Source organism: Capra hircus, chromosome 1 (genome assembly GCF_001704415.2).
Source record: "Capra hircus breed San Clemente chromosome 1, ASM170441v1, whole genome shotgun sequence".
Classification (NCBI taxonomy): domain Eukaryota; kingdom Metazoa; phylum Chordata; class Mammalia; order Artiodactyla; family Bovidae; genus Capra; species Capra hircus.
Window position 1 is genome coordinate 42,886,054 of NC_030808.1, and position 16,890 is coordinate 42,902,943.

Genomic DNA, 16,890 nt, shown 5'->3' on the forward strand with positions numbered 1-16,890 from the left:
GGAGAAAACTAGTAGCTGATTGAACTCAGACCTACATGTTGAATGTACACTCTGTGCTGTTAATTCCAGCATATGCTCACACATACCATCTCATTTGATCCTTCTGATAACTCGGGTGGAAAAGCCATAGCTGCTCATTCCCTCATACCACACAGCCGGGGCCCACAGCTAGGCTGTGGATGCTGAGTCTGGCTTCAGAAAGGGTGGTGCTGGCTACAGAAAACGTTAAAAGTCAAACACTAATGGTGGCATTTTCAAATGTTACTGTAAATACTATAACACTGGCCATAACATTTCTGGCTGCTCTTAAAATTGAGGAATCTGGTATTTTGTATAGTACGAGAATGGCTACAAACCTCAAGGTTTAAGAAAAACAAAAAAAGGAACAAGACACATATATACAATTTATTAAAAACACATGAACACATTAAAATCTCACTATTTATACAATCAAATTCTAGCAACATATACAAATACTGAGTGACTACAGTTCATGCCGAGGTAAGAAAAGTACATTCTGGGAGAATATCACTGACACGCAAAGCCATTTTTATTTCCAATACGTATTTCAATATATGTTTTGTTTCTACCTTTCCCAGTGCCAAAAAAGAAGAGGAGGAGATGAGAAGAAGAAACTAGTTACAAGTTGGATTATATGAGAACTGGTGCCACAGTTGACCTAAAAATATCCAACTCTTACTTAGATATTGCAGTTTAGGGATTTCAAGTTCAGAACCAAAAGGCATAGCCAGTAGGTAATTTTTTTTTTTTTTAAATAAACAGAACTTCACTGATTTCTCTTAAGAGGGTTGAAAAGCTTTTATTGTCCCACCTAATCTAGTTGTTCTTTCTAATCCTATTATCTGACATGGTGTTTTTCTATAACCCTCTTGCTCTCCAGGTTACAATATGGACCAGCCCAGGGAAAGAGGTTCAAGCTTTATTACATTCCACAGAATTATGGCCACATTCATATTTAAATAAGCTCATTTTCTGCTCCCTCTTGTGGATGGGAGGGAGAAGGGCAAATGTATACATAACATATTTTCAGTTACTGTATAAATCTTCTACTCGAACCATTTCAACAGCAAATAAACCCATTGTTCAATGCAAAGTGCAAATAGTGAAACGTGAACTTAAATAACTGGGCTAGACCCTGCATACACAATAGGATCTATTTAGATTTACAGCTTTTAATACAATATAAATCAGCATTCACAATATCTTACCTTTAACTGTGCTGGTTCCTAAGATCAAGTAACAGTGAAGTCAGTGTAATTTTATGAAACCTTAAGGGCCACATTTCCTGTACCACTGTCTGATTCTATTTTTATAACTGCATTAACAGGAAAAAATTTAACCCAGTAAGTCACAGTGACTTTTTTTTTTTTTTTTACGTTTCAAGCAAAGAATAAAAAATCAAGGGAATTTTGTAAAAAATGTTTACCTTCACATTTTCAGTTGTTACTTGATTGTCTCCAAAGCTGTATCTATATCAGACATAGTAACGTTAAAAAAAAAAAAACAAAACTCTAATATGAAAACGAATTAAAAAGTACATACCAGAACAACCTTTTGCATCAGGCTCAGCTCTTCATGTGGAAAGTAAAATATATAATAATAGTTAAAAACTAGGTATTTTATAAAAATTATTGGTAGTTCAGGGACAGCACAGTGGTAACATATGAATCAAGTCTTAAAACATGCATTATTTATGAAAACATTTGCTTCTCAACAAAAAAAAAGTTCTATGGGAAAACAATCAGGTACACACAATTAAAAATAGCAAGCGTCTTTGGAAAAAAGAAATAGTTACTGAACTCATTTCTTTTAAAGCTTCAAATAGGCATATGATTTTAGAAGTAGATTTTTGTATACTAAGGATGAATAAAAAAATAAAAGAAATTGGTTTACTTTCTTCCCACCTGGAGGGGGATGACTACATTAATATATGTGCTTTACACATTCATACCTGTTTTAATAAAAGTTCAACATCTGTGCTTTTTGTTTCAAATATTTTGAAACAAAATGTGTATTGGTTTTTCAATGAATAAAATTATGCCTCAAAAGTCTGTTGGAAAAAGGAAAAGCAACTGAAAATAAGACCAACAAAATCATACAACTAGAATGCAGGGAGGCTGTAGAATTTGGCAGTTCTGTTTTGGAGCAATGTTTTACAATGCTAAAAGACTCATGGAAACAAGCAAAATGAACACTGTATATAGTTGGTTAAATTTAGCAAATTCTGCCATCATCTGGCCGTATTGGCTAAAAGAAACGACTAGAACCTGCTGGGGAAGTACATTTCAATATTAAACTATAAACTAGGGGATGTAAAATTGATATATTTTAATCATATAGTTAGCTTCTCATATCATCTTACCAATCTAAAGACTTCTAAAGATGGTTTTTACACTAAGGCTAGTAAACTGCAGATGATTTCTGTTTCAGTCATTTAAACTACTTCTGGGTGACCAAAGTTGCCCAGAGGTATCAAAAATAAGACAGGGATTTTCCTTTGCTAGGATGCTAAAACATTTGTTCCCTCTGTTCCCTGTGATACGGGAGACTACTCACACCCCAGACCACATGGATGGCATAATCACACAGAGCCGAAAAATACATGCTGGGTTTGCATTTCTTACTGTGGGAAAATATTTATTTCACTAAAAACAATAAATAACTTGAGAGTCAAAGAACAGTCTGTATATAAAACCAAAACAATTTGGTTACTTTTGTGGAGGGAAAGTAATTTATACGATTCCTGAGGAATAATTTTGCTTTTCATGTTGAGAAATATTAAGTGGGTATTGTTTACAGTGTTCACGTTTAAAAGTCCTTAACTTTTCACACTCTCCTAGGAAGAATTCCATTGCAAATAAAGTCTGGAGCAGAGGATCTCCTTTATAGCTTTTTTAATTTATAAAATTGTTCCTGTTTCCGCATGAAGACACTAGGGGATCTAAATTAATGAGATTGATAGAGCAAGCATCACCCACTGAAAAAAACTCAGGCATTTATAAAGATGAGAATGGGGCAGGCCACCAAGGGCCCCAGGTGGAACAAGCAAGGGATGAGACCAGGTCATGTACTATGAAATGTTTAAGTTCATTAGAGTGTCAGAAAGTGAAAAATCACCCTGCTCACTACAGGTCAGTTTCCCAGCTACAGCTCTTCCTAAGGAAAGATGGATAAATATATAATGCTGCAATCAAAACAATGATTATATCAATATATATTTTTTAAATTCAGAAAGCAATACAAGAATAGAAGAGGAAGAAATCACAATAGTACCCACTTTTCACAAATTGCTGAATTTCAAGCCATTAGACATTTTAAGAACAGTACCATGCGTTATTGCCAAAAAGGCTTACAGAGCCATCTCGAGTTCATCAATGTACCTGCAGCATCGGTAATAAATACTCAGTGATTTTAAATTTCTTTGAAGTGCATAGTAGGGAGCCTTTTCTGTATAAAATAGTGTTTTACAGTAGTAACAAACAAGATGTTTAAAATTTCATAGGCAAGCAGTAACTGTGCCACAGTAACCCTTTTAAAGCAAGATGGTAAGATTAGTAGTTTTTGTACCTCGGTCATCACACTTCCCCCAACCACATCCGTGACAGATATGTAATACGTTCTACCACTAATACAACAACAACAAAAAAGGCCATGTGCTTTAAAATGATGCTTTGTAAAAAGCAGCATCACCTTCAAATGACTTCTTTAAAAACATCACATTCACCCTCCTTCCCTGCTTCTGACACCTCCTGCGTGCTCTGCGGCACCTGGTACACCAGTTCATCCAGGGCGCTTGGGCCTGGCTTCCCACCTTTCGGGGTATCATACTGGGCCTGCGCTGAGGAGCAGCTGTCGGTCCTGGAGAGGAGAGTGTTGTATGTTCCCACCGAAGTGGGCGGTTGGTTCCCTGCAGCTTTGAAAGTGGAAGTTGAGGGCAGGCCAGCTGCAGCTGAGGGGTGCCCGGACATGTCCATGACAATTGGGGTTGCGTACTCAGGCCCGGTCACTGGCAGTGGTTCTGCATAGGCGTGGTAAACTTCTTGCACTGGGGAGCTGTAGGGATCGAGGTCAGCATACCCTGCTTCTTTCCCTTCTTCTGGTTTAAAGGTAGACCTCTGATGGAGGGGGCCCACAATTCCTCCCACAAGTGGCTGTGCGTACTCTGGGTGTCACAAAACACAAACAGAAAAGTCCTCTCATTAATGCCACAGGCTTACCCTGAAAACACACACGTCTTTATGGCACCTGTGCTGTCATGGAGATGGATGGGTTTTCCTGCAAGAATCAACTTCAAAATTAAAAAAGATGTTATCTCAAGGTTATATGTCATTGTGCCCGAAAGCTTCATTCATGGAATTCTGCATAAAGAGTGTATGTGTTCTTCAGATTTATAGGTAACTATTTCATTTGAAAATAAAGTCCATTACTGTATTGGTCTTGGAAAATAATTTCATGTTTTTCTTTTCCAAATATTAGGAAATGTTTAAAATATACACTGGGTTAATAGGATAAATACCGAGGCCACTGTGTCTTTCCTGCTCTCCTTTTAATACCCCTAAACTCCCAATAAAACCAAATGAAATTCCAGATAAGCAGACAAAATGCCCAAAGTTTTTAAGAAATGAATACCCCAATTTTATGGATAGAACATCTGAGACACAGAAATGACTCTCTCGAGGTCTTTTTTAAAAAGTGGTTCTACATTTGGAAACCAGCTCATCTCCTACACATGAAAAAGATAAAAGATACTGTAAATACCAAAGCACTTTGCAGCAAGCACAGCAGTTTCCCCTTGAGCCCGGGCTGTGCTATAATTACCTGCAGAGTCCGTCTGCAGCATGGTGGTGACCTCTCTTGGACTCAAGTGGTTCACCTCGCTACTGCTGTAGCGAACTGGGGTTTCCTCGTGCTCCACTGATTTGGCAGGAAGAAACTGCTTCATTCCTTTCCACCAACCTTCATTGTGATCATAAGCAAGAGAGACCATTAAAGAGAAAGCTATGTTTGAAATGATAACAGTATACGAAGGCAGAAATCTTGCTGCATTTAAGCCATTTCTATAACAAAGATCTATAAAATGAGCCTTGATGATCAAGACTTTAAAAAGAAAATGTAAAATACACATAAAATTTTCTCTCGTACCCTTTTTTTTTTTTTTTTTTTTGGCTGCACCCACACGGCTTCCAGGATCTCAGTTTCCTGACCAGGGATTGAATCCAGTAGTAGTGAAAGTCTGGAATCCTGACCACTAGGCACCAGGGAACTTTCTGAACCATTTTTAATTAAGCAGCTCAGTGATACTACATATGTTTACATTGTTGGGCAACTCTCACTCCAGCCATCTCTGTCTTGTGAAACTGAGATTTCATATCCATGAAGCAGTAATTTCTGATTCTCTCTTCCCCTCAGTCCCTGGCAACCAGCACTCTACTTTGTCTTTAGAATACTATATATAAGTAGTACCTCGTATAAATGGAGTCATATGTTATTTTTCTTTTTGTGACTGGTGTATTTCACTTAGCATAAAGTCCTCAAGGTTCATCCACATTGCAGTATATAGTGCAGAATTTCCTTTTTTAAGGCTTAACATTCCACTTTATGTGTATACTGCATTTTGCTTATCCATATACTAGTGGGTCAATCTCCAGTACTCTTCTTGCCTGGAAAATCCCATGGGTGGAGGGGCCTGGTAGGCTGCAGTCCATGGGGTCGCACAGAGTCGGACATGACTGAAGTGACTTAGCAGTGGGTCAATACTTGGGTTGCTTCCATGTTTTAACTATTTTGAATAATACTGCTATGAACATGGAAGTAGAAATATTTATTCAAGACTCTGCTTTCAATTCTTTTGGGTATATACCTAGAAGTGGAATTGCTGGATCACACAGTAATTGTATTTTTAACTCTTTGAGGAACTGACCAAATAAAAACACCTACTTTCCAAAGAAGCTGTACTATTTTACATTCCCATCAACAGTGCACAATGGCTCCAATTTCTTCACATCCTTGCCAATACTTGCCATTTTCTGTTTTTCTCCTATTCTGTTTTCTCTCATCTAATCTTTATTATTTATTTCTTCCCAGTAGCCCTGGGTTTAGTTTGTTCTTCTTTTTCTAGTTCCTTAAGTTGTTCAAGCTTATTTTCTGCTTTGATAGACTATCCAATGCAAAGCAGAACACGGTGCAAATCTCTATCAAAAGCAATATACTGAAGCAGACCACTGCTGTTATAGTGCAGCCAGACAGTTGTTATAGCAGTGGTTTTTAATACATTAATAAGTTCAAAGAATTAGATGAACCCTGGGGGCGGGGGGGTGCGGTGGTTGGGGGGACAGTGGCACAGGATCTGACCCTGCCACTGCTCTTTTCTGCCCTAGTCACAGTGAACTCTCTGGACTCCAGTCATTCCAGTGAGGCTGGGGAAGTGGGAGACCCGCAGAAGGCCCCTGCTGTCACCTGCAGCAAGCTGCCACCTGCCACACAGAGTAGGAATCAGAAGGAATGACAACTCATGGCAGAGACGGCAGACTAACTCCACTGGGACAAACAGCCACAGCAGAGAGACCCACGCTGTCACCAGAACCGCAGTCCCCTGCCTCGTACCTAGTGTCCACGTACACCACACAGAAAGCTGGTCTCAAGACAGAGACGTACATGGAGGCAAATCAGACAAGTTTTCCAGAAGGAAAAGAGCAAAGCGTGTGTTATGAGAAATTCTTATAACGAAATTCCATTTCATTACTTAGCGACTATAGGAGATTTTTACAGAAAAGAAACAAATCAGAACAGAAGAGGAATGCCATTTTTCTAACAGTGCCAGGGAGTTAATGGGGGCCTGAGAATGGCTTTCCTCTTCTACTGTCGCCCCCTACAGGGCAGGGCTTCCCTCTGCTAGAAAGAGATACAAAGCCGTAAATTACCTGCCCGGTCCCAGTATGGCAAGTCATAGGTGCCTTTAGTTTTTTTCTTTCTGGAAAAATACAGGGAAAAAAAAAAAAAAAAGCAAATAGAGTGAATTCACTAGTAAGAAAGCTCTGAAACAGTAAGATAAACACTCAAAAGTTAATAATTAGTCAAGAGTACACACTGCTACTTGCTGATCTATCAGGGGGAGACCTCTTTTTCATTTGACTTTCAAAGTTGCCATGGCTGAACTCTGGACTCTCAATAAATATTAAGCAACTATCTGCTGACAGAGTTATTTTGTTACCCAACTATTTCCCACTCAAAACGGATAAAGAGATTTTTTTTTAAAGACTGATTCTGTAGATAAAAAAGCTGAATCAAACCAAAGACCCAACCCTGACATGTGGATTATGATGGAGAAATCCTGTTAGGTTTGTTTTGGTTTCAAATAAAATTTCACAAATCTGTTGATTCATCAAGTTCACAGGAGAACAAGAATAACACAGCCCTTTTCTTCTGCATTGTTATTATTTTCTCAACTTACTGTTTTTTCCCTATGGTCCTTTGCCCCTGAGAAGTTTAAAGTGTCACACATACCCTTAACTGCGTAGACGTGATTCCTCTACCCTGCCCAGGACAAGCCACACCACCACTAACAGTGAGAGAGCTGAGGGCTATGTGGGCTGTGGAGAAGGTTCTCCTTAGCCCACTCCTCAGAATTCAGAATATCTTTCCCTGGAGAAACTTCCGTCTCTCCCCAGCATTAAGAACTGCTATCTACAGAGAAAAATATCAAGCACACGAAAGGACATTTTCCGGTTCAAGAATGTAAATCTAATTAAAATAATGCTCTGCAAGCTAAAGAGAAAGAAGCTGTTCCATCGTTATAAATGAGCTCAAGAGGGTTATGTGATTTGCTCATGATCACAAATGAGGCTTCCTCAAAAGCCCAAGGTATGTGCCTTTCCTACTTGGAAACAGTCTTCTCCAGTATAAGACTGTGTTTTTATTATTGATACTAAAATCTTCCTCATTTAAAAGTATGGTTGTATTTAAAATATAATACTTCATTATTTCAAGGAAGTATAGTGTAAAATTTGTGGATAAGAAGGTAGGTGCTAAAGTTGTCCAATGGTTGTACTATAAAATAGGATTGCATACTCTTGATCTCAAATGAAAAAGCTTCAGGTTGTTTATTCATGACATGTAAAGTACTTAGAACAGTGCCCGGCATGGGTCAGGGAGTCAGTAAGTGGCAGCTGTTTTTATTATTACTTTTCTCCTGGCTACCTTTATAAGCCCCTTAACGGCAGTTTCTCTTTGCTCCTTGTGACAAAGCCAGTTGTCTGCAATTTCATCCACTAAGTTCTTAAAAGTAACCTTAATTCTGCAGCTCAGACCTTCTGTCCTGAACAGCTTCATGTTCCATCTACCTCTTTGTGGAGTCTGAATGTCCACAGAGTCCTCTAGACACCATCCCAAACTCATCTCAGGACTTGCCTCTGGGCTCTCAACAGTTCTGCTCCCCGTTCCTCACCCCCCAGCCCGGGGCTTTAACCATACATAATTAGACCTGGTCGGCTGACTGTCAGAGGCCTGGACCAAGTCCCCACCCTGCTGACCAGGTGACCCTGGCAAGTTACTCCTGCACTCTCAGTCTCACTTTCCTCTCCTGTAAAATGGGATCTGTAACAATACCTGCTTCACAAACTGGTTAAATGAGGTAAACATGTAAGGCATTGAGAATCATGCCTAAAGTCAGCATTTCATTTGATTTTGTATAAGGATTTGCCATTGGTGTTCTCATCGCCGCTAGTGCTGCTGTCCACTTGCCTGACAGCAGCGTGGACTTCCCCTCCTGGACTCTCCTACAGCCCTGTTCCCTCCTTCCCCTCCTCACCCTCCCCCGCCATGCTAAGCTGTCAGTCCTGCAAACAGGGTCCTTCCTCCTGTGGAACACACTGTAGTCAGTCCTGTTTCGACGGCATTTCTTTTGTGTTACGATTCCTACTCCTCTTGTGTGAAACTTACAGGATTTAAGCTATTTATGACGTGCGCGCGTGTGTGTATGTGCGTTAGTGGCTCAGCTGTGTCCAGCTCTTTGCGACTGCATGGACTGTAGCCCAGCAGGCTCCTCTGTCCATGGTATTCTCCAGGCAAGCATACTGGAGTGACCTGCCATTCTCTCCTCCAGGGGATCTTCCCGATCTAGGAAGTGAACCCAGATCTCCTGCATTACAGGCAGATTCTTTACCAACTGAGCTACCGGGGAAGCCTGTACAACTCGCTACCTAGCTCAAAATGGGAGTCCCAGTGGCCAAGGTGAACTTTCCTAAGAGTTGTTTTGAAATGTCTGCTGTAGGGTTGCCAGTGTCTTAGAGTGGTAAACTGAGAACATTACTTTAGATCAGAAGTTTGATGGGCCATGTACAGCACAGGAACAGAGAGAGACACCGAAGGAGTCAGGATTCCCCCGCTGGGTAACAGTTCCTCCTTAAGAGGGGACCACTGAGCTGAGTGACCTGAAGGCTCTTGGCTGGAGGCCCTGACTCCATGCACATGGACGCTGCCTGTGGCCCTGCTGGGGCCAAGGCCTGTGGTTGGACCAGAGACTGCTGCTGCTGGTGCTGAGACGCCTCCTTCCAGACTGCTCCTTGGAGTGGTTCCCTACTCTGCCCAAGCTGAGTTCTGTGCTAATTACGTGTAATAAACCCAGTGACTTGTTGAATACTGGCTACTGTTTTATCTCCAATCTTGTGATTCCTACCTGCCCTGACAGCTCGGCACTGTGACAAGCAGGTTCCATGGTGGATGGTTCTATGCAATGTATTCTCTCCCACTGGACAGACTTTGGGGCTCACCAGAGGACTCCCACCAGATGGCTCAAATACTTGGTACAGAGTCAGAGCGCAAATATTTAATGGCTAAACAAATGAGCTCCCTCCAAACCTGTTAGTCACCAAAGCTGTCCCCACTGCTATGTTATCTCTACTGGTCTAAATGCACAAGCCAGAAACTGGAGTGAATCCTAGATCCTCCTCCTCTGGCAAGCAGCCCAGCAAGTCCCCCACTGACACCACTGGCAAACTTCTCCCCCTTCTCCTAGAACTGCTGTGCTATGTTCCTGCCTGCCCTTCGTAGTTTCCTAACTCATCTCTCTGTCTTTTCTAGTCTCTTGTCTCTTCAGTCCACCCTCACAAACTGCTGCCACCATTTTCCTACAGTCATCTGATAATATCACCTGCCTGCTGAACACTGGTCAATGCCTTCCACATCTACAGAAAGCCCTTCCTGGTCCAGACCAGGCTGCCTTTCTATGAGTCTCCCAGTGCTCCCCCACGCCAAGCCCCTGTGAGACAACTCACTATTCTGCCTACATTCCACATCTCCGTGCCTTCTCCCAAGCCATGCCCTCAGTCTGGGCCATTCGCTCTTCTTCTATCTAGCTAAAATCAACTCCTCCTTTAAGGGAAAACTTGTCAAACATGAGGATTACTCTTTTCCGAAAAAAAGGTTTCAGGTAACTCTCAAGATTCTTGCATCTGTGTTCCTCTGCACTTCACATACAACTCATCAACCCAAAGTATAGTGGTCAATCTGCCAGACAGTCTGGAGATAAGAATGGTGTTTCATTCTCTCAGTAAATGTTCCTCAGTATCTATTATACCTTACTACTGTGTGTAACTCAGTGTGTAACACGAAGTTTGATGTAATAAAGGTACTCAATAACTTATTATGAGACTGAACTTACTCATTTTTTATGGGAATAAAGGAGAAATGTACATATTTTTATTTTAATGACCACCTTAACTCTTACTCTCAAAAGGGTTCATCTTCTATATTTAGTTCTATTTCATGTTTGGAAACATCCCCTCTAGGACCAGTCAGGTGAACCAGTTTTGCACTAACCTGTTTCTCCAATGCCAAGCACACACTAGTATGAGAATGAGAGTGGTGAGCACCATGACCAACACAGGGACGAGGACCGCGGCCAAGGCTACATCTGAAAAACAGCAGCAGACAAAAACACATTAACACCAAAGAACGAATCATTAAGGAGAAGAGTAGAGATTAACCGTATCATCATTCAAAGTTTTTCTAGCTCAAAAAAAAACACACACCATAATTTATGCCATGAGAGTGGGCACATGTGGTAAGTGTAGAGATTTCACAGATACATGGAAATTTGTTGCATTATTTGCTCCACGACTGTATGTTTTTAAAACACCAAGACAGATTAAAAGACAAATGATAAACTGGGAAATATTTTCTGCATATGTGATAAGAAGTTAATAATAATTAATCTATTACAGAATTTACAGTAAAAAATAAATAGAAAGCTCAGCAGAGATGAAAAAGCAATGTATTAAGAAGCAAAGAATTCAACGCTGAGGTACACTGGAAACATATCGTGGAGCATGATGCTGCAGGTTACATGCATTACCTGATTGAAGAATATGAGGATGCTTACAAGAAACAATTCTCTCAGCACATAAAGAACAACGTAACTACAGACACGATGGAGAAGATGTATAAGAAAGCTCATGCTGCAATACGAGAAAATCCAGCATATGAGAAGAAGCCTAAGAAAGAACTTAAAAAGAAGAGGTGGAAATGTCCCAAAATGTCACTTGTTCACAAGAGAGATCAGCTTCCTTCAAGTTCAGGAACAGGCTGCCAAGAGTTCATAAACCAAACCTCAATTTGCTATCAACACTTTTCAGATAAAGACAATAATAAACTTATTGAACAAGCAAAAAAAAAAAAAAGTGAGCATTAAACATGTTCACCTCACTAGTAATCAGAGAAGCAGAGTTCAGACAAGAATAAGATGTTATTTTTGCTCATCAAATTGGCAAATATTTAAAAGAACAACTAATTGCTGAAGAGGGTCTCAAGAAACAGGTATTTCAATGGGACTATAACTATCATTCTGATTGGCATTTTGGGGCAAAATTTATAAAAAGGTGTTACTTGACAATTCTCTATGCAGAATTATTCTTAGGAGAAAATTATGATGGCATTCAAAGATGTACCTTTAAAGATCTTTGCTACTGTATCTGCAGAAGAGTGAAAACCGGGAAGTAATACAAATGTTCAACAATGAGGGGGAGGAAGTAAATCACTGTATCCTCCTTATAATAAAATATTACCTAGACACTGGAAGTGACGGCAAAACAGTTACAGATGTGAAAGGATAACAACAGAGTACCAAGTTGTTGTTCAGTTGCTAAGTTGTGTTCCACTCTTCGGAACCCCAGGACTGCAGCCCGCCAGGCTTCCCTGTTCTTCACCATCTCCTGGAGCTTGTTCAAACTCATGTCCATTGAGTCGGTGATGCCATCCAACCATCTCATCCTCTGTTACCCATTTCTCCTCTTGCCTTCAATCTTTCCCAGCATCAGGGTCTTTTCCAACGAGTTGGCTCTTTGTATCAGGTGGCCACAGTATTGGAGCTTCAGTATCAGTCTTCCCAATGAATATTCAGGATTCATTTCCTTTTGGGTTGACTGGTTTGATCTCCTTGCTGTCCAAGGGACTCTCGAGAGTTTTCTCCAACACCACAGTTTAAAAACATCAATTCTTTGGCACTCAGCCTTTTACTGTCCAGCTCTCACACCTGTACATGACTACTGGAAAAACCATAGCTTCTACAATACACATCTTTCTAGGCAAAGTAATGTCTCTGCTTTTTAATACACTGTCTAGGTTTGTCATTGTGTTTCTTCCAAGGAGCAAACATCTTTTAATTTCATGGCTGCAGTCACTATCCACAGTGATTTTCGAGCCCAAGAAAATAAAGTCTATCATTGTTTCCCCATCTATTTGCCATGAAGTGATGCAACCAGATGCCATGATCTTCATTTTTTGAATGTTGAGTTTTAAGCCAGCTTTTTTACTCTCCTCTTTTACCTTCATCAAGAGGCTTTTAAACTTCTCTTTGCCTCCTGCCATAGGGTGGTGTCATCTGCATTTCTGAGGTTATTGATATTTCTCCTGGGAATCTTGATTCCAGCTTGTGATACATCCAAACTGGCATTTCACATGATGTATTCTGCAAATAGTATTTGAGCTGTTTCAAATCCTGAAAGATGATGCTGTGAAAGTGCTGCATTCAATATGCCAGCCAAGTTTGAAAAACTCAGCAGTGGCCACAGGACTGGAAAAAGTCAGTTTTCATTCCAATTCCAAAGAAAGGCAATGCCAAAGAATGCTCAAACTACTGCACAACTGCACTCATCTCACATGCTAGTAAAGTAATGCTCAAAATTCTCCAAGCCAGACTTCAGCAATACGTGAACCGTGAACTCCCTGATGTTCAAGCCTGTTTTAGAAAAGGCAGAGGAACCAGAGATCAAATTGCCAACATCCACTGGATCATGGATAAAGCAAGAGAGTTCCAGAGAAACATCTATTTCTGATTCACTGACTATGCCAAAGCCTTTGACTGTGTAGATCACAATAAACTGTGGAAAATTCTGAGACAGATGGGAATACCAGACCACATGACCTGCCTCTTGAGAAACCTGTATGCAGGTCAGGAAGCAACAGTTAGAACTGGACATGGAACAACAGACTGGTTCCAAATAGGAAAAGGAGTACGTCAAAGCTGTATATTGTCACCCTGCTTATTTAACTTATATGCGGAGTACATCATGAGAAACGCTGGACTGGAAGAAACACAAGCTGGAATCAAGATTGCCAGGAGAAATTCAATCACCTCAGATATGCAGATGACACCACCCTTATGGCAGAAAGTGAAGAGGAGCTAAAAAGCCTTTTGATGAAAGTGGAAGAAGAGAGTGAAAAAGTTGTCTTAAAGCTCAACATTCAGAAAACGAAGACCATGGCATCTGGTCTCATCACTTCATGGGAAATAGATGGGGAAACAGTAGAAACAGTGTCAGACTTTATTTTTTTGGGCTCCAAAATCACTGCAGATGGTGACTGCAGCCATGCAATCAAAAGACGCTTACTCCTTGGAAGAAAAGTTATGACCAACCTAGATAGTATATTCAAAAGCAGAGACATTACTTTGCCGACTAAGGTCCATCTAGTCAAGGCTATGGTTTTTCCCGTGGTCATGTATGGATGTGAGAGTTGGACTGTGAAGAAGGCTGAGCGCTGAAGAATTGATGCGTTTGAACTGTGGTGTTGGAGAAGACTCTTGAGGGTCCATTGGACTGCAAGGAGATCCAATCAGTCCATTCTGAAGGAGATCAACCCTGGGATTTCTTTGGAAGGAATGATGCTAAAGCTGAAGCTCCAGTACTTTGGCCACCTCCTGTGAAGAGTTGACTCATTGGAAAAGACTCTTATGCTGGGAGAGACTGGGGGCAGGAGGAGAAGGGGACGACCCAGGATGAGATGGCTGGATGGCATCACGGACTCGATGGACATGAGTCTGAGTGAACTCCAGGAGATGGTGATGGACAGGGAAGCTTGGTGTGCTGCGATTCATGGGGTCGCAAAGAGTCAGACACGACTGAGCGACTGAACTGAACTGAACTGAACTGATTGAAACCAAAAGCATGTATGAACAAGGCAGAAACCAACACAATGCTGGAGCCTGCAGGAACTTGGAGATCACTTAATCACTTATCACTTAATAAGGGGATTAAGTTATCTCACTCTATAGATAAGGAATCCTGGTTAGAAAATGGTCTGTTTAAGGTCATCTGTATGGAACAACTGATTGGTTAAAGATCAAGAAAGGAGTAAGACAGGGCTGTCTGCTGTTGCCCTGTTTGTTTAAGCTATACACTGAGCACATCATGAGAAATGCCAGACTGGATGAGTTACAAGCTGGAACCAAAACAGGCGAGAAAAACATCAACAACCTCATGACGAGCATATGATACCACTCTAATGGCAAAAAGCGAAGAGGAACTAAAGAGCCCCTTGATGAGGGTGAAGGAGGAGAGTGAAAGAGCTGGCTTAAGACTAAATATTAAAAAAAAAAACTAAGATCATGGCATCTGGCCCCATTACTACCTGGCAAACAGAAGGGGAAAAGGGGGAAATAGTGACAGATTTCCTCATCTTGGGCTCCAAAATCACTGCAGATGGTGAGTCCAGCTATGAAATCAGAAGACAATTGCTTCTTGGCAGGAAAGTGATGACAAACCTAGACAATGTGTTGAAAAGCAGACACAGTACTCTGCCGACAAAGGTCCATATAGTCAAGGCTATGGTCTTCCCAGTGGTTATGTACAGTTTTGAGAGCTGGACTGTAAAGAAAGCAGAATGCCAAAGAATTGATGCCTTCAAACTGTGGTGTTGGAAAAGACTCCTGAAAGTCCCATGGGCACCAAAAAATTGATGCCTTCAAACTGTGGTGCTGGAGAAGACTCCTGAAATTCCTGCGGGCAGCAAAGAGATAAAACCAGTGAATCTTAAGAGAGATCAACCTTGAATATCACTCGAAGGACTGATACTGAAGCTGAAGCTCCAGTATATTGGTCATCTGATGTGAACACATGACTCATTGGAAAAGTTCCTGATGCTGGGAAAGATTGAGGGCAGGAGAAGAGGGCATTAGAGGATGAGACGGTAGACAAGAACTTGGGCAAACTCTGGGAGACGGTGAGGGACACAGAGGCCTGGCGTGCTGCAGTCCATGGAGTCACAAAGAGTTGGATATGACTGGGTGACTGAACAAGGTCATCTGGTTCAAAATTGGGAAAGCAGTATGTCAAAGCTATATACTGTCACCCTGCTTATTTAACCTGTACGCAGAGTACATCATGCAAAACGCTGGGTTGGATGAATCACAAGCTGGAATCAAGATTAACGGGAGAAATATCAACAACTTCAGATATGCAGATGATACCACTCTTATGGCAGAAAGTGAAAAGGAACTAAAGAGCCTCTTGATGAAGATGAAATAGGAGAGTGAAAAATGTGGCTTAAAACTCAATGTTCAAAAAACGATTAAGATGATGGCAAGGCATCTGGTCCCATCACTTCATGGCAAACAGATGGAGAAACAATGGAAACAGTGGCAGATTTTATTTCTTGAGCTCCAAAATTACTGTGAACAGTGACTGCAGCCGCAAAATTAAAAGATGCTTGCTCCTTGGAAGAAAAGTTATGACAAAACTAAACAGCGTACTAAAAAGCAGAGACATCACTTTCCTGACAAAGGTTCAATAGTCAAAGCTACGGTTTTCCCAGTAGTCATGTATGGATGTTGAGAGTTGGACCATAAAGAAGGCTGAGTGCCTGAGTTGATGCTTTTGAATTGTGGTGCTGGAGAAAATTCTTGAGAGTCACTTGGAGATCAAGAATCAAGGAGATTGAACCAGTCAATCATAATGGAAATGAACCCTGAATATTTGCTGGAAGGACTGATGCTGAACCTCCAATACTTTGACCACCTGATGTGAAGAGCCAACTCATTGGAAAAGACCCTGATGTTGGGAAAGATTGAGGGCAGAAGGAAAAGGGGACAACAGAGCATGAGATGGTTGGGTGGCATCACCAACTCAGCAAACATGAGTTTGAGCAAACTCCTGGAGTTAGTGAAGGACAGGGAAGCCTGGCATGCTGCAGACCTTGGGGTCGCCAAGAGTCAGAAATGGCTGAGCGACTGAACAACAGCGAAGGTCACCTGGGAAGCTGGTTTCTTCCCCCACTCCTTAACCTCCTCCTGGCCATGAGGGTGACAACAGCAACAACTGCTGATATTTACTGGGTGGGAAGCTCCAGACCTGCACCTCCTTTACTCCATATCATAACCCAAAGAAAGAGTGAGCCTGAAGATTCAGGAAGGGAGAAGATGATCCATAACACCAGGCCTCTGAGAAGTAGGATGGATGGGAAATAGATGAGTATGCAGGTTCCAGAAAAAAGGTTCCATTGAAGTGCCCTTCAAATGGCTTCTACTTTGTGAAGCGGAAGATATAACTGAGAGTGAGTGAGGATCTCTGGGTCAAGGGTTTGAAAAATACAGAGAATGTT

At 41.2% G+C, this 16,890-nt stretch overlaps 2 protein-coding genes across 6 annotated transcripts in view; one reads left to right on the forward strand and one right to left on the reverse strand.

Annotated features, from left to right (window-relative positions):
* ST3GAL6 (ST3 beta-galactoside alpha-2,3-sialyltransferase 6) overlaps positions 1-1,525 on the forward strand; it is an 86,874-nt gene extending 85,349 nt beyond the window's left edge. For all 5 annotated transcript variants that reach the window (XM_018057940.1, XM_018058015.1, XM_018057820.1 and 2 more), the window contains one exon: positions 600-1,525. The gene's annotated coding sequence lies outside the window, so the exon portion shown is untranslated. The remainder of the gene's footprint in view (positions 1-599) is intronic.
* Positions 390-16,890, reverse strand: part of DCBLD2 (discoidin, CUB and LCCL domain containing 2) — an 81,972-nt gene continuing 65,471 nt past the window's right edge. Inside the window, exons 13-16 of the mRNA XM_005674883.3 lie at positions 10,837-10,930; positions 6,942-6,991; positions 4,840-4,977; positions 390-4,183 (exon numbers count right to left, since the gene is read on the reverse strand). Of these exons, the coding sequence (XP_005674940.3) occupies positions 3,714-4,183; positions 4,840-4,977; positions 6,942-6,991; positions 10,837-10,930 (752 nt within the window). The 3' untranslated portion in view covers positions 390-3,713. The remainder of the gene's footprint in view (positions 4,184-4,839; positions 4,978-6,941; positions 6,992-10,836; positions 10,931-16,890) is intronic.